Below are 21590 nucleotides of genomic sequence, written 5' to 3' on the forward strand. Positions count from 1 at the left end.
AGCAAATAGTTGGTTTTACTTTTCCTTCAAAAGACAGGTCACAATAGCATTAATTATACTCTGTACTTCTTGTGCAAGATCTTGGTTAGAGTGCCAGAATTTCTCAGGTGGAGAGTACTGACCACATGTTCTGCCTCACAGTTTCACTCCCATCATTTTCTCCTGATGCTGCGCAGCCCCATTCCCTTTCCTGTTGCAGTCTGGCTGGGCAGTCTCTCCTTTGCTACGCAGCAGATTGTTTATTTCCTTGATGGACATTTTTGCCCCCAGGCCACTCCATCCGTCCAATAATATTGCAAGTGAAACAGTCAAACAGATGTGTCTGTCTGTATCCCCCAGCTTGTGTCTCCCTTCATCAGTGCTGCTGCAGCAGCCTCCTCAGGGTGTGTGTATCAGCTTGGCTAACTGAAGACGTGTTACTGACCACATTTCTTCCTTTCGTCCCTAAAAACTTAGTACCACTGCTACCAATACATTTTATGCTAGTACTCGTTTGTTTAAATACAGTATCCTGTACCCGTTACTACTTACTGTTCGCCTCCACAGTGCATAATGGATTCTTCTACCAGTCAGAGCACTTGCCAGCACCTTCTCTGACCATTCTGAGTTTACTTTGGATGATACAGTTGTGACGGAATTATTTTTTTGTACATATGAACTACAAACAAACAACAGAAGGGCTGTGGTTTGGGTCTTTTCTACCCCATTAAATGTTTCTCCAAGTTTGCTAAAATCTTCCATTACAAGTGTCTGATACAAGTCATAAGATTAGAGAACACTAGTTGTTTTTGAGATCAGACAATGCTTACTTAGCCTCAGTTACCTAGGCTTCTTATCAAGACTACAGAATTCTCATTAGATGCCGTTCACAAATTCACCTGTTAATCCACAAACTCTACTCTGAATTGCTGCAGCCTGAGCTCCCCTGTACACTGCACATCTCCCTGTAATGCAGCACAGACAATGAACATCTCCCTGTGATGACACCCCCCCCCCCCCCACTGTACCTGTCTTGTACTCTTTGTATCTCAGTATTTTGGTTTTGGCACAATCATGCAAAAGGCATTTTGGCCATCAGCCTTGCATGAGGCTGGCTACTGGCTGCTGCAGATCCATTTGCCAGCTCCAAACCAGTAGAGTCAATTGCCATAATAGAAAGTCAGCATGGAGCTCTCCCTGGATTCCTGAGCTGAATGAAGCAGGAAGGCAGAGAGGATACACAAACACAATGCTCTGCGCTCTATGTTGGCAATTCAACTGTTAACAGTTAATTTATGTTTGGACAAGGCTACCATCTCTGGGAATTCACCACCCGTTAATTACGGTTTTGTGTTCTTTTTCTGGTACCCTCAGTATCCAAATATAGAAAAAATATTAAAAATTTATTAAAATAAAAAACTTCAGAAGTACACAGCATTAGTTAATTTTTTCTAACTAACTGATTCACCACTGTTTAGTTCTCTCTGCAGCATTAATCTCCTATCTCTAAGTATATGCACTATCACAATATTTTCCACTGCATGAATTTACTACTTCTTCTCCACAGAAATCCCATAACATACATGTCTTTCATGAGTGACTAACATTCTAGGACAACTGGTGTCTGCCTCATTCAAGTAAAGCTAAACCACTGGATCTGTCCTTATTATCACTACCACAAGTCACAAATTGTTGCCCTTTGTGCCTTAGAAAGCATCATGCTTAAAAAGTCAGCAGAGCTCATAAGCATGAACTACTCTCCTTGGCTCACCTCAAGGCCAGTACCTATTTTAGAAGCATATGTAGCAATTAAGTCTTCCTTTGCAAAGGCCAGTCACTACTTGGCATACTGCTGTAATCTACAGGAATCAAGAAATTTCCTGTTCCTTTTTTGGAATAGGTAGACACCAGGAAAAGGAAAACTTTGTCTTACCAGAGGAGCAGTTATCGAAGTTGAGATCTCCACAGATTACATCAAAAGCCACCAGCTCCTCTGGATTGGCTGTACTGGAGGAGGAGGTAGATTTTCTGAATTCAGACAGCCAATCTTGAAGCATATCCAGCTGCTCACATCGAACAGTAGTATCTCCTGTAGCAAGCAAGCAAGCAAATGGTTAACCAAAACAAGAAATAAGACCTCCTTTTAGCATGTTACTCAGAGACATATTAGCTGCTAATCAGATATCTTGAGAAAAAGTGTGCAAGATAAAAAAAGGTGTGGCTAGCAGTATAGCGAGTACGTAGAGCTTATGAAGTACATTAGGAACCATACTTTCTGACAATTCAAGTATATCCTTCAGGAATCAATCATATTAGGCACATCTGGAGAAATAAGAAGACAAGTAATCTGTGCTGCAGACAGCTAGCCAAAATGGTGACGTTTCTAGCCACAGGAGGAGGGTGATCTGACGTATTACATTTATAATCAGGAGTTCAGAGTTAAAATCCTACTTCAGACAAAACTGGACAGCACCTTCTGGGGTAAATCACTTGATCATTCTTTGCTTTCCAATTTTTAAACATGAAAAATTTAACTTTCAAGTGTTACTAGTAAATAGACATCGATGGTAAATTCAGCTTACTCATACTGTAGTAGTGCATCCGAGTAAGGGTTTTATTTGTGTAATAAAAGTAAGAATGCCTAAGCTGGAGGTATTTATTTTTTTCCCTATTTTTAAAGGTTTTGCTAGGCACTACTTCAGAAATAAAGAACCAAATCCTTTTCACCAGTTGCAGGGAAGTTATACTAAGCTACATGTACTGAGGATGTGCCCCTATTCTATAGGAGTGGTATGAAAGGGTTGAGATTGATTGGTTGCCAAATATTCTTTGTGAAACCATCTGACACACAAAACAGCTCCTTAATTATAGCAACTAACCACACTTAATTTCAAGCGCATTAGGTGACATGAACTCTAAGGAAAAATTAATTACTGCTCTCTTAAAATTATTACAGCAAAAGCTTGATGTGGGGAAAGGAGCAGGAAGAGACACATTCTAGAAATAATCGTTCACTATATTGTCGTTCCTTTCCTTTTGTTTTTGCTGTACCTGTAGCTAACAGTTAGAATTTTGCTTGTTTCAGACTTGAAATGATATGTCAAGTCAGAACAACATTACTTCTTTTCAAAATAAAAAACTTGTTTTCAAATGCCTCAATTGGAAGGAAAAGCAGCAAACCCAAAATGACGTATTCTGACTACAATTTTACTTTAACCTAATTCACTACTTTGTGCTAGCTATTAAGAAGGTGTAAAACACAATTAGAAACATCAGCTATGTATGTCCAAAGCTGCTTTTAGTGTCCACTGTGGAGGTGGTGAATATTCAAGTCGACATGCTCACAGCTTGTTAATCACTCGTCTCAAGTGCAGCTGTCCCCAGCAGCTTAAAAGACATGTAAAAGGTGAACTCTGCAGCACACTGTAACTGCATTAGCATACAGACAGACTTTGGGGGTCAGGACTTCACTTGCCTACCACTATTAACCTGTGGAGGGTTGGATTTTCAAGAACATCTTGGGGGAGGGGGTTAAAACAACAGTTAAATACAAACCGAGTCAGAAATGTTCAACCAAGCATGATTTGATACAATCCTAAATAATTAAAATAGGGAAAAGAATATGACCAGGGAAAGAGAGAGCTTTAAATACGTTCTGACAATGACTCGTGCCTTCAGATTGGTATTTCCAACAGCAAATAATCTGATTTTTTTTTTCTTCCACATGCGTTATTCCCAACAAATCTTTACCAGTTGGGCTGCAGTATAAAAACAGGTACTTGCACCTCAAGTTCACATAATGCCCTAATCGCACAGCCTGACGCAAATCCAGACCAACGTATTCTTGGGAAAACCCCTTGCTGCAATAGTGCAAGAAATCCCCACAGTGAAGACGTAGCTAGACAAAAGCACAAGAAATAGGTCACGTGGAATAAATACAGCCTGGAGCAGGTGACACTACTCACAAAAGGTGTGCGTGACTAACATATGCATTCTGCTTAACTATAGATACAGACAAAAGTACAGATTCACAGAAAGCATGAGCTTGATAGGGACCTCTGGAGATCATCTAGCCCAACCCCCCTGCTCAGGCAGGGTCACCTACAGCAGGTTGCTCAGGACCGTGTCCTGTCAGGCTTTGAATAGCTCTACGGATGGAGACTCCATACCCTCTGGGTAACCTGTTCTGGTGCTTAGTCACCTGTACAATAAAGAAAAAAAAAAAAAAAATTTCCTTTGTTTAAATGGCATTTCTTGATTTCAGTTTGTGCCCACTGCCTCTCGTCCTGTCACTGGGCCCCACTGAGGAGAGTCTGCCTCTGTCTTCCTTACAGCCTCCTATCAGGTATTTACATGCTCAGGATCCTTCCTGAGCCTTCTACTGCTGAAGCTGAACAGTCCCAACTTTCTCATTCCTGGTGAAGCTTATGGAAATTCATGGACTGTCGTACTTCTGCAGCATCTTAATCTCTCTATCCTATCTTATCTCCTTAGGCCAGTACTTTCTTATGGCCTGCCTTCATTTCCTCATAACGTAACTTGTAAGCATGGTGCTTGTTGACAATGCAGTAACCGTCTTGCTCCCACAAAGTCCTGATAATATAAATTGCTTAACTAAGACCGGCTTTTACATCCCTGAACTGTCAAGGTTTTTCTTCCATTTTCTGTGAATTACCCGTCAAACATGGCTTTTCTAGGATGAGTGATAAAATAATGCGGCCATTACTATATGAGCATAAACCTCAGGCAGCAACCTGTCACAGACCAGAGTGAAGAATGCAGCAAACCCACTTAACTGAAACACACAAAGGTTAAATTTGTCCAAAACAGAAAACTCTTGAGAAAAACAAAACACAGGAAAAAATGTTTTAGGAGGATATTGTGAAAGGTGTCTGGTAAGGTGCATTGCTATTATTAAAAAAGCATCAACTACATAGTGACATACCTCTTCCTCAGTAAGAATGCTGAGACTTTGTAGCAGCACTGTACACCAGATAACCTCAGGGCTCTACAGAAAAATAGTAGCCTTGGCACTCTAGAGATCACTTTCATTTCTTTTTAGAAAGTGTAGAACTTGGGATAGTCTGGCATCTCTGATTATCCCCACTAGGGGTCACAGAAGTAACTGCACTTCAGTACAGTACCTGGAGCACGTGCAACCAAATGAGCTACATTTCTGTGACAAAAGATACGATCCTCTAAGGCGACTCGAATAGAATTGTTTTCTGAGATTAATGTTAAACTAATGGTTTCCAGCTTACTGCAGCTACACAGCAGGTACTGCATGTATCTGTATGCAAAAGTTATAGTGAGAGTCAGTCTCACTAGCTCCCAATGATCAAAAGCTTTCGAGATGAAAGATAACTGAACTTATCAGACACCTAAGCGGAGGAGAAGCCTCTGAATCCAGAACAGTCAGGGGAGCTGCTGCTGAAATGAAATAGCATCAGTAAATATTAACAGAGGAGAATTAGGTATTAACTCGCAACCCTAACATTCAGCTTATTGTTCTTCCAGCCTTCAGCTCTAATTAAACTGCCACCAGTGATTAGCCAGAGAATACAGATTTGTGCTAATTGCTCTACACTCTTTTTCTCAGTAACTGGCCTGGAAAATGCAAATAATTGTGTTGTGACTGGTTCCTGCAGTCAGCATTTCCAAATTCTTTGCAAGTTCCCTTCAGCTTCAAATTTTGTGGAAGGATGAAAGAGTAGTGTGAGTAAGTGAAAACCTCAGCCAGGGTAAATAAATACTGCACCTTTGTTCATTATAGGATAATCATAGTTGCCCTTACCATTCACTTTGGAAATGCTTAAGTGGAATAGGTAGGTACTACACACTGAGGAAGACTTTTTTGTCCAGCTCTGAAAGATGTTAGAAGGAGCACTGTGGTCTTTGAAAAAAGCAGCAAACAGGCCTAGTCAGGAAATGAAAAGATCCACTGGAGGCTTTTAAAACCAGAGTTCTCAGCACTGATAAGCGCTATGGGATATATTGGCGGAATATGAGCAAAAAAAAACTTGTAAAGTGTAGGATGTAAAGCCTAGTCAAAAGGAAAAGTTGTCTCCATATCACAACCAAAGGCTTCAGTTTAGCCATGAGTCAGGCTGTGTCACACCTGACTGTGTGACAGATTAAGTAGATCCCTACATTCATAAAATACTTAATCCAGGATAGGCTGGGAAAACAAAATATAACAATAAAACCCAACCACTCAAAAAACCAAAACAACAAAACCTCCCCTTTTATTTTGCTGGGTTACTTTTCAGCTAGGTCAGGTCCCCAGTCAAATGCAACACAGCCTACAACAGCTGTGTTAGCACACCTGAGGGGAGGGGGCAAGGGCAGGCTGCCATGGTGTGGACACGCCAGCTTTGCTATTTCAGAAGCATATGTGAAATCGCTGCCTGAGGATGTTTAGCACTGAAGTTACTCCTGACGGCACAGTCAGAATTTCAAACACTGAGGGATCTCTCAGTGCTGAGCCGAGTTCTGCTTAAGCTGTGTGTACACTTGTGGAACATGAAACTGGGGCTAGAGAAGTGTGAGTTGCCAGTGTCTATGCTGCTCATGACTAGATTCACACTAAATGCAAAACAGGGACGTGAACGAAGTTATGAGATAGCATCCAGCATGCTACATCGTCTGGACCTGGGCTGGAGTAGCTTGAGGCTAACTCTGTTTTGATGACGTGGTGGAGTGTCTGAAAGGCATGGCTCAGAGGGACTTGGGAGGTGGGTGGATTCTAGGCAGCAAAACCTGTCCAGAACATTAATCACTGACTAATTGAAAGACATAAAAGAACCATGTAAACTTAACAGCCCCTTGGAAAATAATTACAGTCAAGTCTCATTAAAAGATCCCTTCATTTGTCACTGAAATGCAGCCATTTCCACAGTGGAAATGAAGAGCTGCTTCACAGCACCATTTAGTAATAGGTAGAGAATTGACAGGATAAGCAACATCTAATTCTAAAGTTTTATTGAAAAAGGTGAATTTCAGGTCTGAAAAAATAGTAATTGCTCAGAACAGAGTTGAGCCAGCACATATCTTGAAAAAAGCATTAGTAGTTCACCCCTGACCGTAAGCAGTTGGATCCTGTCATTTTATACTCATGTAAGTATCAGAACTGTCAAGTGTAAGTTTATGTATCCTGGAAGGGAAGCCAAATTGTACTCAGCCATGTGTGACAAGAGGATTTAAATGGCTAACCTTTTAAACAGTACTTGTTTTTATAGATACCACATCTTTACATTGTTGAACTGGTTTTTAGATAATTTTTTAATGTGTGAAATGTTATGAATCAGATGATACAAATCAGAAAGCACAGCTCTGCCAAACTTATGAACTTTAGTTTTCCATTTGATTACATAAACTAGTATGTCAAAGAACAGTTAGAGTCTTAAATCATTGTCTGCTCTATTTGAATCTAGTTTGAACCAGATAAGCCTAAAAATGTGAAGGAAAAAGCTGGAAAATGAAAGGTTGCATTTTACCCTTGAAGAAGCTTTAGGCTGATTTTGAAAATAGAACATTACTTCCCCATTCTTCTTCCCTCACCCCTCTTCCTCTTTAGTATATTAGGGATTTCACAATGTGGTTATCAAAGACTAACTGAGAGTACATGACTGGTAGTAAAAAACAACAGGACTAAAAATGGAGGTTTATAACCTGAACTAGAACAGCAACGAATCTCAGCTCCACAACAGCAATCTCACAGTACATTACCATAATTCCAGAGTTAAAAATAGAAAACCAGAGAAGGATGTTACATTGTCAAAATGTAGCTGAAAAATTCATGAATCTTCTTTAGAACTATCCAGTCTCTCTAATGTACTTCAGGGACTGGCAGTTTTGTTCCCAAGTCTGTCTCTCTGCAACTGAAGCACTGGCAAAGTAGAATAAATGCTAGCTGCCTGACTGGGTTAATCCAGACATGCTGTAGCGCATAGGTTCAGAGTTCTACCATTTATAATACATTACTGCCTTGCCTCCGTCTGCAGCATACACGCTATCTTCAAGCGGTGTGGGAGGGCTGTGTCATGCTCCTCAGCTCTCAGGAACACAAGAATGGCAGTTGCTTTAAGTAAAACTAAGGAAATCAACCCCTCTGGCTAAATTAAATTCTGATCTTACACAAAGTACAGGTTTGTAGATTTGGCTTTTATTTTACTACTGCACCTACTCTAAGTATAGAATGAATAGTTTTGATGCAAAAGATCGAGAAACATAGAAAATTTTCCATAGGCATGGCCAAGAATTTAAAGTATTTGTCAGTTTTAATTGACGAGTGTTCAGGCAAACAGCCAAAATGGAGAAGCATTTTGATTTCAAGTAATCAGAATACTAAAACTTTAATAAAACAGCCCGAAGTTACTAACTTTTCTTCCCCTTGCTTTCTGGACTTGGGTTGTAAAATGGAGATAAGGCCACCCACCTACCTTAGTCTTGTTCTGAATTTTAATATTAAAAGGAGACCCGAGTGTTGAGATACTATCGTAAAAAGAGGTCATAAGATAGTTGAGGAGGAACAGTCTCCCCCAGCAACCTGACAGAGCTACATGAAATTCCAGTCTGGTTACAGGAAGCAGGAGAGTCCACGTATCTCACAAACACAGAAATCTGCTATTAAAGAACATCTCATTCTTTGTTAAGATAAATCAGTGAAAATTAAATTTAAAAAAAAAAAAGCCTTTGACATCCTGCTAAGAGTTTCTGCATTTTATTTATCTTTAATGACCTTAGAAAATATTTTTTCATGAAACAAAGGACACAAAGCATGCTGTGTCATGCAGTAGTGGGACTGCTTGTCCTACATGACTAAGAGAATTTTTCAGTGAGTGTATTAGCTTGCTAGCCATTTATGTATGATATTTGCACGTCAAAACCCCAAGAATTTGGGCTTGTTCCAGCTGCTGATTTCTGACGGAAAAATTGTCACAACTTGTATATTCTGACAGCCCCCTAGTTATGTATAAAGAAAATACTCACAGTATGGGTTGTTAAATGCTGTTGAGTAATGATGATAGGAATGTATTTACTAGAATAACAGTATTTGGTTAAGAGGGAGCAAAGAGAAGAAGAGCTCTCAAGGGATGTTTTTTGTTTGTGTCCTGTAATACTTAATTACTCTGAGACTGAAAATGTTTGGGGACATAGTTCTTTACCCTTCTTTTTTGGCTATTTCACTGCTGTTTGCAATGCACACTGCACTTTGTCAGAAGTATTGGAGGATAAATGCTCGCTACTTTTGCACAACAATACCACCATAGACCTAGAAATAGTAAAAACTAAGATATGTAAATTGGGACAGTACCTGCAATAGCTTGCAAGTGAGTGCAGGAAATGTATCCCACAATTCTTTGGTCCTGAGGTGTACTTCCCACTTGCACCTGGAAGGGAAGGAAGAAATAAAAAGGTGATTAATGGAAGATCTCGTATGACTCCACTTCCAGCCTGGCTGTGCAGCCTTTGTACACGGTATTGGCCTTTTTCACCACTCCTTCCACCTAGCTTCACTTTGAAAACACACACACACACACACACAAAACCCACCAGAGACACAGACTGGGGCCTACTGAGGTCACGCTTGCTGCTAGCACAGTGACTCCTCCCTGATCACCACTACTTCAACGTTTAGATTTTGATCGGCAACACACGCAAAAATTGGACTTTCTCGTGCTCTTCACAGTCCCCTTGGTTCTCAGTCTCAGTTGCATTGCTGTGCTTTTGCATCTCAGCCCTTGTTCATACGCAAGATTCAGGCCCACCACTGAAGTGCCTTATAATACTAATATCAGCAGTCTAACTCCTGGTATCTGTGTAAGACTAGAATGCAGAAGGAAAAAAGGCCAAGGGAGTCTGAGGAAAAAGATGAAACATGAAATAAATACTGGTTTTGACCATGTTTTCTCCATTCCACAGCAAGTTTTGGATTTTGGTGGATTTTTTACATTCTTCTACAAAAATGCTGAGGATTTTTGCTTTCTCTCAGCAAAGTGTTTACATTCTTCACCTCACAGCAGCAGCCCCCATGTCTGTCAACCAGATGAAAACACAACCTGAGCCCCTGCTCTTACACATAGGTGAGGCGGGGCTTCCAGGGAAGCTGAAACGTAGTATAACTCGTCATCCATATCATATGCTGTGGTCTTTTAAAAAAATTTGCTGGTGGACACACAAGCAAAGTAGAATGAAGTTCTGGTTTAGGTTTTCAACTCCGTTGAAGGTTTTGGCAGTTCAGGACTTAAGCTGCAAGTCAAAATTCCCAGTGATTTGAGGATGAAGATTTGGACTGAGGCAAGAAACTAGTTTGAGAGTATGGTTTTCCTGTTGACAGTTAACGTGGCAACACTGCGTGGACTGCTAAAGAAAAATGCCCACAGAGGAAAGTTGTACCCAGGGCTCAGAAAATAAAACCACAGATGACTCTCCTTTACAAGGCTAGGCTTAAATTTCATCTGACACCTCTAAATAACAAGCAGAGCTCCATTTCATACAGACACAATTTTGTCAGCTTGGTTGGTTTTCTTCTTTTTCAGCTATCCAAGAACCATCTGATTCATTTTATAACTGGAAAGTCAGCTTTACAGTAAGTGAATTTAGAAGTCATTTCTACTCAACAATGCCTTTTTAACTTTCAGCTTTTGTTCCAGCTAGAAGAATATGTAATAAGCAACTTGCATTATTCTCTCCACAGTCTGTTCAGTCCTCTTTTAGACAGTTTTCCAAATGGGTATTGATGGTGTTCTTGCTGTTCCCAGTTAACCTGCTTCAGGGAAGGTGAAGGGAGAGGTATACAAGGAAAATACATACAGTCATTGGTGAATCTACCCCTAAGCCAGAGGATTCTCCTAAACTCACAAGATGGTAGCAAATCTTCCCATCCCATCTGCTGGATGGCTGTTCGCGACTACTGCAGGAGCTTCGCTATGCAGACCTCTTTCTTACTCCCTCAGGCTGCCTAGGTCTGAATATATCACAGTGTCACAGGTGAATTAAAGGAGCATTCTCTCCCAATTTTTTATGCAACGTATGCCATTCCAATAAAAAAGTGAGAAAGCATTAGTTTATATCCTCTAAGGCAGGCAGGTGTATGAATTATATTTTCCAAACTTAATAATTCAAAAGCATATTTTCTCTTCAACACTGAAAACTATATATTGTAAAGTCTCTACTAGTTTACAAATTTGCACTGTCTCCTGCTACAGAGAAAAAGTGTGCAGGTCGTACATCTTTCAATGACACCTACCGCAACTACCCTGAAAAGAAAATACTGCACGTAGTTTTCTGCCTTATAAGAATGTGCTGCTTATAATCCTCTTATTGACTAAAGCAGATGGATCAATGTCTCTATCCAAAAAGCATAAAAGATTTAAGTCTAAAGGCTGAACATCCAACCATAAATTATATACAGTTGAGAAAAAGAAATCAACTCAAATTGGCTTTAGAATTTCCTGTGCAGCCTTAGTGGAGTGTCTGACAAGGCCTCACACTCAGCAACCAATTTATGTGTAGGATCACACTCATTTCCATTAATCATAAATAAATATGTAGTGTACAGTGTCCCTGTGTGCACAGATCTATACTGAAATGGACTTGGGATCTTTTGCTCTCAAAGGATGACAAGAAATGGCCTAGAAGAAAGACTGACTGCCACTATACGCAGGTGGGTGGGCACAACAAATGCCCCCCGGGGTTGCCACCACAGGGGGACAGTGCCCCAGGGCTCTGCGCTTTCTTTACACACACCCCTGAGGGGAAAAGCAAAGAGCCTTTCATAAATATTGTGCTAATTAAAAAACAAAAGAAAACAGAACACCAAAATCAAAAGCAAGAGCTGAAGACATTAACATAATTAGAATTTCCTTGGAAAGTGTCAGCATGGAAGTACATCCAAAGCAGCCTGCCTCCTAAATTTCACATTTCCTCCAACTTTGACTTTTGGGTTTTGGGGTTTTTTTTGAGTTGCAGTATAGATGTAAACCACCAAGCAGAGTCATTTTGAGTAGAGTCATAATGGAGGCAAATACTTGTGACAACTACTAGGAGAGAAAATAAATACCATTGCAGCCTCCTTAGTCAATTCCAAGCTACAGCAGAAGCACTAGTACATTAAATATGGTCTGAAATAAAATAGTAAGGAAAATCTGATGATTCAGTCTAATTTGGTATTTCACAGATGGACAAGTACTATGGGATGTGCAGACAGGAAAACTATTTGACCTCTGGAATATTACAAGCCCTATAATTCTGCATAAAAAACATTCCTTTGTGTGGCTAAATACAGTAGCTACTTTTAGACTGTTCCATTTCCAAGGGTATGTTACATTGTGGTGACTCGGCCTGAGCAGCTACGTGGCAGTCCTGCAGGAAGACAGCACTGAGCATTCACTTCAGCCTGCAACGTGGATCTTGGCAGAAGGGTTCTACTTCCACCAAACCAAGTCAGTCCTTCACAAATACAACATCATTTTTGCTGCTTATTACAGAAGAAACTTCTAAATTCATATTTACAGAGAAAATATATGAAAGCAAATAAGCCAGAGTGGCTCCTTAACCCTAAGCCTGACTTGAGTTCATCTCAGCTGTGCTATGTTAGTAGCTCTGTATCAAGAACACATTCATTGAATTACCCCTCTATAGGGAACTACTGCAGATACTGCTTTCTAAATATCATTGTATAGTCTTAGTTGTGTCATGGACCACTCTTCTGTGTCTATGGAAATTCACAAATATATTTAGATACTACCTTCCTGTAAGTTCCCAGCATTTTAAAATAGAATTATTACAAGAGAAAAAAAAATTGTATGTGATATCCTGTTAAACTCTGATGTTACCTAGAAGTAAAGTTAAAACTGAGGGAACATATTTGTGGTTTAATAATGTGTCCCAATTATATAATTTTGACAGGAACAAATTAATATTTTTCAATATTATGCTGAAATTTGCAAAATATATTCCAGTTCTCAGTACATTTGCAAAGGTTAAGTAATCAAATTAGTCAAACATTTGGAAGCTAGGAGTGGATTCTGATCCCTGTTACACCACTGAACATTTCATTTTGTAAGCTGTTAGGGGCAAGGATGGTGGGGGGAAGAGGCATAAAGAGCTCATTACAGATGAGAAGAAGGCTTTTTTTCCATGAAGGAGAAAGCCTGCTAAGGTTGTGTTTGGAATTCAAAATACCAGTTTCTACGGCTACATATTTACATTTGTCCCCTGCCTGTAAATTAAATAAATAAGTGCAAAAGTGACAGCTTTGAATTTTTATTTTCAGAATACTGACTGTGCCAAGTACACAAAAGTACTTGACATCAAGTACTTTTTATTAAAAGATTTCATCTCTGTACCACAGCACATTAGTAAAATCTGTTGGAGAGACCACGCTGATACTGTGCTGTATTACGCAAGGTTGTGTACATTCCTATAATTGTATATAAAATTTTGTCCTATATGGACTAAGGAGTAGTGTCCCCTTCCAATTAGATTGGTATCAGGTAATAAACAGTGCTCATGAAAGGAATCAAGCCAACAAGGCAGAAAGACTCTTGTTGACAAGGGAAAAAAAAATAAATGTAAGGAGTAGCAACAGTTGAAATTTTTAGAGCTAGAGTGAAGGCAGTAACTTTAAATTCAATCACATTACTTGCTATCATGGGCATTTTCTGAGTTAACTGGAAAATCTTGCACATCTCATGTTTACCATGCTGCATTATAGTAAGTATACAAAGCTGCAAACATGACAGATATCTTGTCTTTAACAGTTTATATTTACACACATCTGTCCCAGCAGCGCAAAACAGCTCTATTACATCTGAATGTCAAGAGAAGCATCAACAGATACTTAAACAAAAATAGGGAAATGCTACCCAAGTACCAGGGGTATTTCAATACCAGCTTCAAAACCAGCTTCAAACATATCATTGCTGTGTTAATAAATCATCAGCTACTTGGAAGGAAATGCTCTTTAATGCTTAGAAATTTGGGCCACGCCGTACATGAGAAATCTCAGTCCATTAAAGAATCAAACTATATTCTCAAACACTGACCAATAACAATGCATAGACAAAACCAAAAGGTTTGTTATGAGGGGAACTCAACCTTTAGTGATATTTTCTAGAAGTTTCACGTTGCCAGGAGCCATTCAAAAAATTCTAAATAAAGTAGGACGGTTTTTGTACCCTCCCGTATGAAGGGTTTCTGTACATACGGGTCCAAGCATATGCCATTGCCTCTTCCTTCACAGGAAACAAATCCAGGTGTGCAAACCAGAAGAGAGCTAAAATTTTGGCGTACTCCTGGAAAAAGAGCTCCAAAGAGTTTATCACCCCACAATCTATATGCAGCCAATAAACCCAAAGCTGGGAAAGGCAAATAATCTGAACGCAACATCAAGAATCCTTCAGGGAGGTAGTATACTACACAGAATAGCTCTAACTTCAGCCATTATCATTTAATCACATCTTGGACTGTAAATGAGCAAAGCCCTTCATTTCATCAGCTTAGTTGACCATGAAGGTGTCAGTTTTACCATTGGAATAAATGTGAACTGTATTACCGAGTCCTGTGTTATTTTCTTGAAGAGCGACACTTTTTGTCTCCAAAGTATATAGCTCTATGGCAAACAAATTTATGGTCATGACAAGAACCAAGCTAATGATGTTCATATTATGAAGAAAAACCAGCCAGGCTGAAAAGCACACCTGCATGCTCTGTGGGGAAAAAAAAAACCTCTCTGCTTAAAAGCAAAAGCATGAACACCGCATTTGTAAAGAACATCATCTAAGCAGGGACCTCAAGCTACTGTTTGTCTTAGAAATAAAATACCCCAGACAGAGAATAAGAGCAGGGCACAGAAACAGACTTTACAGTAGATGTGACAGTGACTTACTCCCACAGAAACACTCATCTTACCATATGTGGCCAATATTGTTTAAGTTCAAGGGAAGCTCCATTAAAAATACACCAGCCTAAGATTCAACTGAATTACTGCAGATAAAGCAACTGTATGTGCACAAGTAGCGCTATCCACACGCGCTTGTGTTTCAGACCTCCTGGGTTTGCTGCTCTGAGACATGTTGGTAACGGTGCACGGTTAGTACCTCCCAGTTTCAGCTACTGTGGGAATACCATTAGAGACATCCTATGCAATTATAATGAGCAAACAACAGAGTGAAGGAAAAGAATGGAAAATATAATTTCTCTTTCTTTCCAGTACAACTTTTCCATAAACTCCCAAACTGTATCAAGCCCTCCTGGACATTTTTTTTCAATTTCAGCAATTTTCCAAGACAAATGGGAGAGTCAGCACCAAGAAACTAACTGCAATAACCAAACTGTGTGCCCAAGTCCTCATTCCTGTTTCTGTCAAGAGAGAAGATGCTAAGGAAAACCTGCAGCTGCTCACATTCACAATTCAAACGTTGCTGTTCCACAGAGATGACTTAGATTAGTGGTAACTTCCAACAAAGATATATTTTATTCCTGTACTTTGTGTTCTTTGCAGTAGTTTTTTGTTTAGCTTAGACATATTGTAAAAAGATCTGTCTTATTTGTAGTACTTCGACAGCTCTGTCTTTTGCCTTTAGGGATATGTAGCAGTTTCTAAGGAAGATGCATTAGATGAATTACTAATTTATTATTATAGTATTTAAATGTATTAAATAAATTAGTTTAAAATGTTACAGAGATCAGCTCAAAATTCTGTTTGGTGCTCTGCAGTTCTTTCTAGCCACTTTTGCACTTGATTATTTCAGAATCCTGTTTTTTCCCCATGTTTTCTACCATGTGACAGAAATTACTGTTCCATGAACTCAGAGAGTTAGTTATTTGGCAAAGCTTCATTAAGCTTATATGCGAGGGAAAGTGGCTGTAAATTGGTGCCATGAATGAAGGGCTCTTCCTCTTCTGAAGAGGATAAAGCCCGCAGCTCACATTGTCTGAAACCTGTATTTCACCCTGCACAACAGTTTTAATTTATCCCCATTACTGAAGGACAATATTTAATAACATTAATTATGTCAAAGTGAAGGAACATGGTACAGTGCCGTGGTAGGGTCTTTTTAAAAAACAGTCTCAGGCAGTTTATTGGACTCTATCCAAATCCTGCATTAACATTTTACAGCAGAAACTGAACATGTGGAAAATGTTTACATTACCCTCCTGACTTAAATGGCACAGCTTTAGAGTTATTTAAACAAATTCATGAACAGCACTAGACAGTTCTTTTATACATCTTAGGATAACTTGATACTGGACAACTGATCAAGGACAAGAAAATCTAACCACTGAAGTCTCTAGATGATCTTTTACGGGGGTCAGAAAAAAAGCCATTCCCCTTTTCTGTGTAATCCTTAGGTAAAAAGGCTTCCCCTGAATATGTTGTGCAACTGTGTAGCAGAAGTTGCCCCTTCATTCCCAGCCACAAGAACACACAAGTTGGCATGGGACAGTAAAGACAGCTGAAATTACCCAGCAAAATGTATCTACATCAGTAACATCAAAAAGAAGAATCAGAGGTTAGTTCAGGGAACCCTATTTTACCATACAAAGCAGGCACTTCCACAGTAGCAAATAGTCAAAGCTGTGCTTCCAAGCAGTTCTGCAATCAGAGCTACTGCTCCTTCTACCATCTGTTACCACCGTATCAGCTCTTTTGAAAACAAATTTAGCTTTGCACATAAAGCAAAGGTTGCTAGGTTTCCTTTAAGCAATGAATAATAACATGTTCTCTGCACAATTACTGTACTTCCTGAGAACAGCAGTAATTTTCAGAGAATTTGAAAAGTAAATCTGTTAATAAGCTTAGGAATTAATATTAATTAAACACAAGTTATTTCAGAAATTTAGCAAAAAACACATGACTTTTTTTTTCCTTTTGATTCCTTTTGATTTTGTTAGAATACTATTAGCTGTTCAAACTACACACGTCAGACTGCAGTTTTGCTTTTGCTCTATGTTGACATGCTGTGTTTTATACAAGAATTCTTATTTTTGCTAAAATTCTCTCTTGGCAGATGCCAAAAACCAGAATAATTTCCTACTAAGAATGGTAGGAAGAACAGCCTTCTATGCAACATACTTCTGGATCTCCCAGTCTCAGTGGGAAGAAAACCACTCCAAAACCTCTCCTCATTCAATAGCCATTTTGAGAATACCGCTTTCATTCACCTCCCTACCCCAAATATGTATTTACCTGTCTTGAATGGCTTAGATTTACATTACAGTTATATCTAGTACAGTTTTAAAGATAAGAGAGAGGCAAGATTTGTCAGCAGAAGTGACAGGTTTTATTAGATTGATACATCTGGAAAAATATGGACAAGCTCTCCAACTCAGTAACTCATTAGCTGAAGTTCAGGATGTTTTCTGGTTTTATTACACTACTGTCCAAAACTTACACAGCATCCCTAAAAGCCTATGAAACTACAGCTAAATACTAATCCCTCTGTCTAAAGATGAATGTTGACATTTTGAAATCTAGTGAATTACAAACAGGTGATGCATTACACAATTTCTGCTTAGCACTCATTGGTACCTTTTAAACTTGATTTGACTGCAAAATCATAGAATCATAGAATGGTTTTGGTGGAAAGGGACCTTTAAAGCCCATCCAGTCCAACCCCCCTGCAAGAAGCAGGGACATCTCCAACCAGGTCAGGTTGCTCAGAGCCCCGTGCAACCTGGCCTTGAACGTTTCCAGGGATGGGGCATCCACCACCTCTCTGGGCAACCTGGGCCAGTGTTCCACCACCCTCATTGTAAAAAATCTCTTCCTTATATCCAGTCTAAATCTACCTCCTTCTATTACCCCTTGTCCTGTCACAACAGGCGCTGCTAAAAAGTTTCTCCTTGTCTTTCTCATAAGCCCCCTTTAGGTACTGGAAGGCTACTATAAGGTCTTGCTGGAGAGCCTTCTCTTCTCCAGGCTCAACAGCCCCAACTCTCTCAGCCTGTCATCATCCAGTTTCTGAAAGGGGCATGTATTTGAAAACTCCTTTTAAAGTCATCAAAACCACTGTGAATTAAAACTATGCATGTGTCAAATCAACAGCTGCAAGAGTAACCGAGAACACTGCAATCTGCATTATGCTATATACAAATACATACAAGCTAGATTTTTAGTTAGAATCATCAGTACAGGATAGCATCTGTGTCAGTCCCACTTCGCTCCCCTATCTACAGCAGAGCAGCATTAAGAGACAATTGGAGTTATAAAACCTACAAAGCAGACTCAAGGGTTCTTTTCTTAGGCATTTTAAATTAACGTGAAATGCAATGCTAGAACAGAGAGTCACGGCAGAGTCTCCCAAGGGCCCAGACTGTCAAAGTATGAAAATGGATTGGATTATTTATATATTTGCTAACTTCTCCTCTGAGTCTTTAGCAGCAACTAGGAACAGTGGTTCAACACTTCAGACATGAAACTCACTTAGATGCAAGTGACATTTCCTCCCTTCTTATATGCTATTTTTTCTGTGACTGTGTCCCTCTTACATCCCAATGAGACCCTCAGATTGGAGACAGAAACACTGCTGGAGTTTGAAGAGATCAAAGTGCTGCATGTAAATCAGTCCCCCAGTTACGCAGAAAATGAGCTTTACACAATAGCTACTCAGGACTGTGTCATGGTCATGCCTTCATCCTGACCTGGAAAGCATCAGCCTGTGCAGATGGAGAAACCAGCCTGTGAGCTGTCAGGAAAATGCCAGCAGTTACACCTTTTGTGGCAGACATCTTTAGGAAGAGAACAGACCAAGGCTAGCAATATTCCTTTGCACAGGTCTCCAGTTAGCCATTAGGTAGCATGAAACAGTGTTAAAAGCCTCTGTGATTTACTTCCAACTCCTTTCCTTGGTTGTGGTGCCCCAGGTGTTAAGCCACAATCAAATCACTTTACCATCCTTTAGTTTCTCCTTCTATTAAGCAGATATTGACCTTTCTTGATTATGCACTCTGAGACATATGAATGAAAAGCAGGGCGTAAGAGCTGATTGTTATTATAACTACTAATAATAACCCTTGAGCTGTGTAAGTCTCTCAGGTAAAATAATTCTGTATGACTAAGCAAATCTCTCAAATCCTTTGAAATCTCCACCTGAACTTTACAGCCTAGATGGTGAAGGCAGGGCAGGGAAGAGGGAGGCAGTGCAAAATAATTTCCTCTTCACTGGGAAAAGAATCTATTCCAAAAGCAAAAAATATGTGAAGCACTCATACCTTGGTGGTGGGAATCTGTTTTCTAACTTCCCCAAAACACTTTTGCCTTTTTGTTCAAACTATTAAACTTTCATTAGATGTTTCGTTCTGAGACCTTTAATTTATCTCTTTAACAGTTATATTTGTAGTAAACACTCATTAAATAGGAACCAGTTGATTTCTCTGAACTTTCTTCTGAATTGAGTCTTTCCTCAGCTTCAGAAAGATTTGAATAAAGGCTTCATCCTTGCAGTGAGTGGAAACATAAAGTAATTTTTATCCATTTTTTCAAAACATGCAAGTCTTCTCCCCTCACTTGCTTTTCACAACTTTTTTTATAAACAACATAGAGAGCAACTGCTCCTTTTCTCAGAGATGCAAGCTATGCAAAATAAACAGTCTTCGTAAGTATACTTCAAAAGTAAAACTCAATTGATGTCTTTCCTAATTCAGAAATGGGAGCACTGTGGTTTCCACAAGAGTCAGAAACTTAAAAACACAGTTTGCATAGGACACAGGGACTTAACTCTGTCACTGCTGAATGGAAAGCAATTTGGAGACTTGTTCTGCAAAGCTGTTTTACTGTGTTTGAATCCACACTGAGATAAACTCTAATGTAGGACTGGATTGCACCACATACATACAAAATACTGTAAGCGCCAGTACAAGTAGTAAAAGCAGTGATATAAGCTGTCCATCCTGAATGGCAGAGTACTGACTACAATAACACCTTCCAACCACAGCTCTGATACGCTGTGCTAATTTGCTGCTATCCCAGTGTAAGACCTCAAGACTTCTGAGGTTAATGGATTGATTCTGCCTGATTTCAAAAACAAACCAGGCTTTTATTTACTGTAGCTTTTGTCTCTGGAGTCCATACACACTCAGTTGCTGATTAAGCACTACATCAAGAAAAACCACCTTCAACTCTACTTTGTTTCAAAGCTAAAATTAAATAGATCATTCCTACTTCTTTTTTATGTATGTCGAAGAAAGAAATGACCAATGATCGCTTAATGTACAATTCAGAAAAAGTCATTTCATATCAGGATGGACTTAACTCAGAATGAAAAATATTTTAGGTATAAAGTACAGTAAGTTAGAATGACACAGACATGAAGAAAAATGGTCTTTTAGCTGGGCCAGAATTCTGTCATATTTAAAAGAATGTAGTCATCTTTGAATTTCATAATAATTGGTCCCTATTCCCTGCTCAGCTGTAACATTATTTAAAAACTCGAATCCATAATTAAGTTCATCATCCCTGTAGAATTTTGAAAAGAGGCTTAATTTTCTGAAAGAGAAATGGAGACATTGCGGCCTGTCTAGCATGGTAGCAAATCAATGACTCAGCGATGAGCAGCTGAAAGCAGATTGTTTTTAATCTCTTAATCCCTAGTAGATGCATATGTTGAAGGGTAGTCTTTGTGACCTCAGTAATATTTATACTTCATTTTTTGCAGGTAGCACTGTTTGTAAACTTTAGCTGTTTATAAATATGTAAGAGTACAGTATAGAAAGCTTAGACTCACTTTTTGGAAACCTATATTCAGATATGGATAGGCTTTTGTTTATGTAAATGTGTATGAAATACTGGACTACTACCAGACTGCAAATTCTAATATTTGCTTTTCTTATCCAAGTCACAATACCAAAAGTTTTTGCTTTGTTTAAAAATTACAAACAGTGGGTACAAAAGTCCCCACTGAGTGTTATTAACAATCCATATTCTTAAGGGCTATTCATGGCTTTTGTTGAGGACTTGTGAGCATATGCACTAGAAAGTACATATAATTTGAGCATTTAATGTATTTTGGTAGCATTAGTAAAAAAGTTTAGGTTTTGTTTAGTGAAAGGCATTCCAAACTGTGACAGAAATCACAAAAAATGAAATCTAGTATCCTAGGAGATTTTCAGATCTGTCAAGGTTTGGGTCTACAGATTTGGATCACTGCACAAAGTTTTGGATCTTGATTAATTACAGATTAGAAGATCCCACTTTCTAGTTTATGAAAAGCACAGCCAGATTCTCCCAAGAATTAAGCATGAACAGCCACTAGTCTTGGAAAAGCAAATCACTGCATGCAGACTTTTATTTCTGCTTTTCATGATTTACAGAAGTATAACCCCAGGCTTCCTGTTCTCACTACCATCAGTTAATTTACATAAACTGTGTTAATGAAGTGAGAAACCTCTGTGCTCCCCAATGTCCCAGGCTTTTTTGTTTACTTTTCTTATCTCTCCTTAACAATTCTTTTGCAATCAAGAGAGAGGGACAGTCATACATTTCATTACAATTCCTTCAGTTTTATTCTACTGGCATTTAGACTTTTGATTCCCACATAAACGCACAACATACTTAAACTGGTTTCCAACAGTAATGTCCATTGTACTATACTTGTGTTATGAAA

General features: G+C 39.1%; 1 protein-coding gene and 1 long non-coding RNA gene across 5 annotated transcripts in view; one reads left to right on the plus strand and one right to left on the minus strand.

Moving 5' to 3' along the window:
* The window catches only part of LOC147599145 (uncharacterized), a 35037-nt gene extending 22330 nt beyond the window's left edge, over nucleotides 1-12707 (plus strand). Inside the window, exons 3-5 of one of the 4 annotated variants that reach the window (XR_015259983.1) lie at nucleotides 10521-10570; nucleotides 11600-11647; nucleotides 12161-12707. This is a non-coding gene — a long non-coding RNA (uncharacterized LOC147599145). Of the gene's footprint in view, nucleotides 1-10520; nucleotides 10571-11559 lie in introns of all 4 variants that reach the window. The other 3 variants (XR_015259984.1, XR_015259981.1, XR_015259982.1) reach the window with 3 other exon arrangements.
* SMPD3 (sphingomyelin phosphodiesterase 3) overlaps nucleotides 1-21590 on the minus strand; it is a 124428-nt gene that overhangs the window by 13888 nt on the left and 88950 nt on the right. The window contains exons 3-4 of the mRNA XM_086757871.1: nucleotides 9296-9371; nucleotides 1913-2068 (exon numbers count right to left, since the gene is read on the minus strand). Coding sequence (XP_086613997.1) covers nucleotides 1913-2068; nucleotides 9296-9371 — 232 coding nt within the window. The remainder of the gene's footprint in view (nucleotides 1-1912; nucleotides 2069-9295; nucleotides 9372-21590) is intronic.

Source organism: Chlamydotis macqueenii, chromosome 13 (genome assembly GCF_036417535.1).
Source record: "Chlamydotis macqueenii isolate bChlMac1 chromosome 13, bChlMac1.mat, whole genome shotgun sequence".
Taxonomy (NCBI): Eukaryota; Metazoa; Chordata; class Aves; order Otidiformes; family Otididae; genus Chlamydotis; species Chlamydotis macqueenii.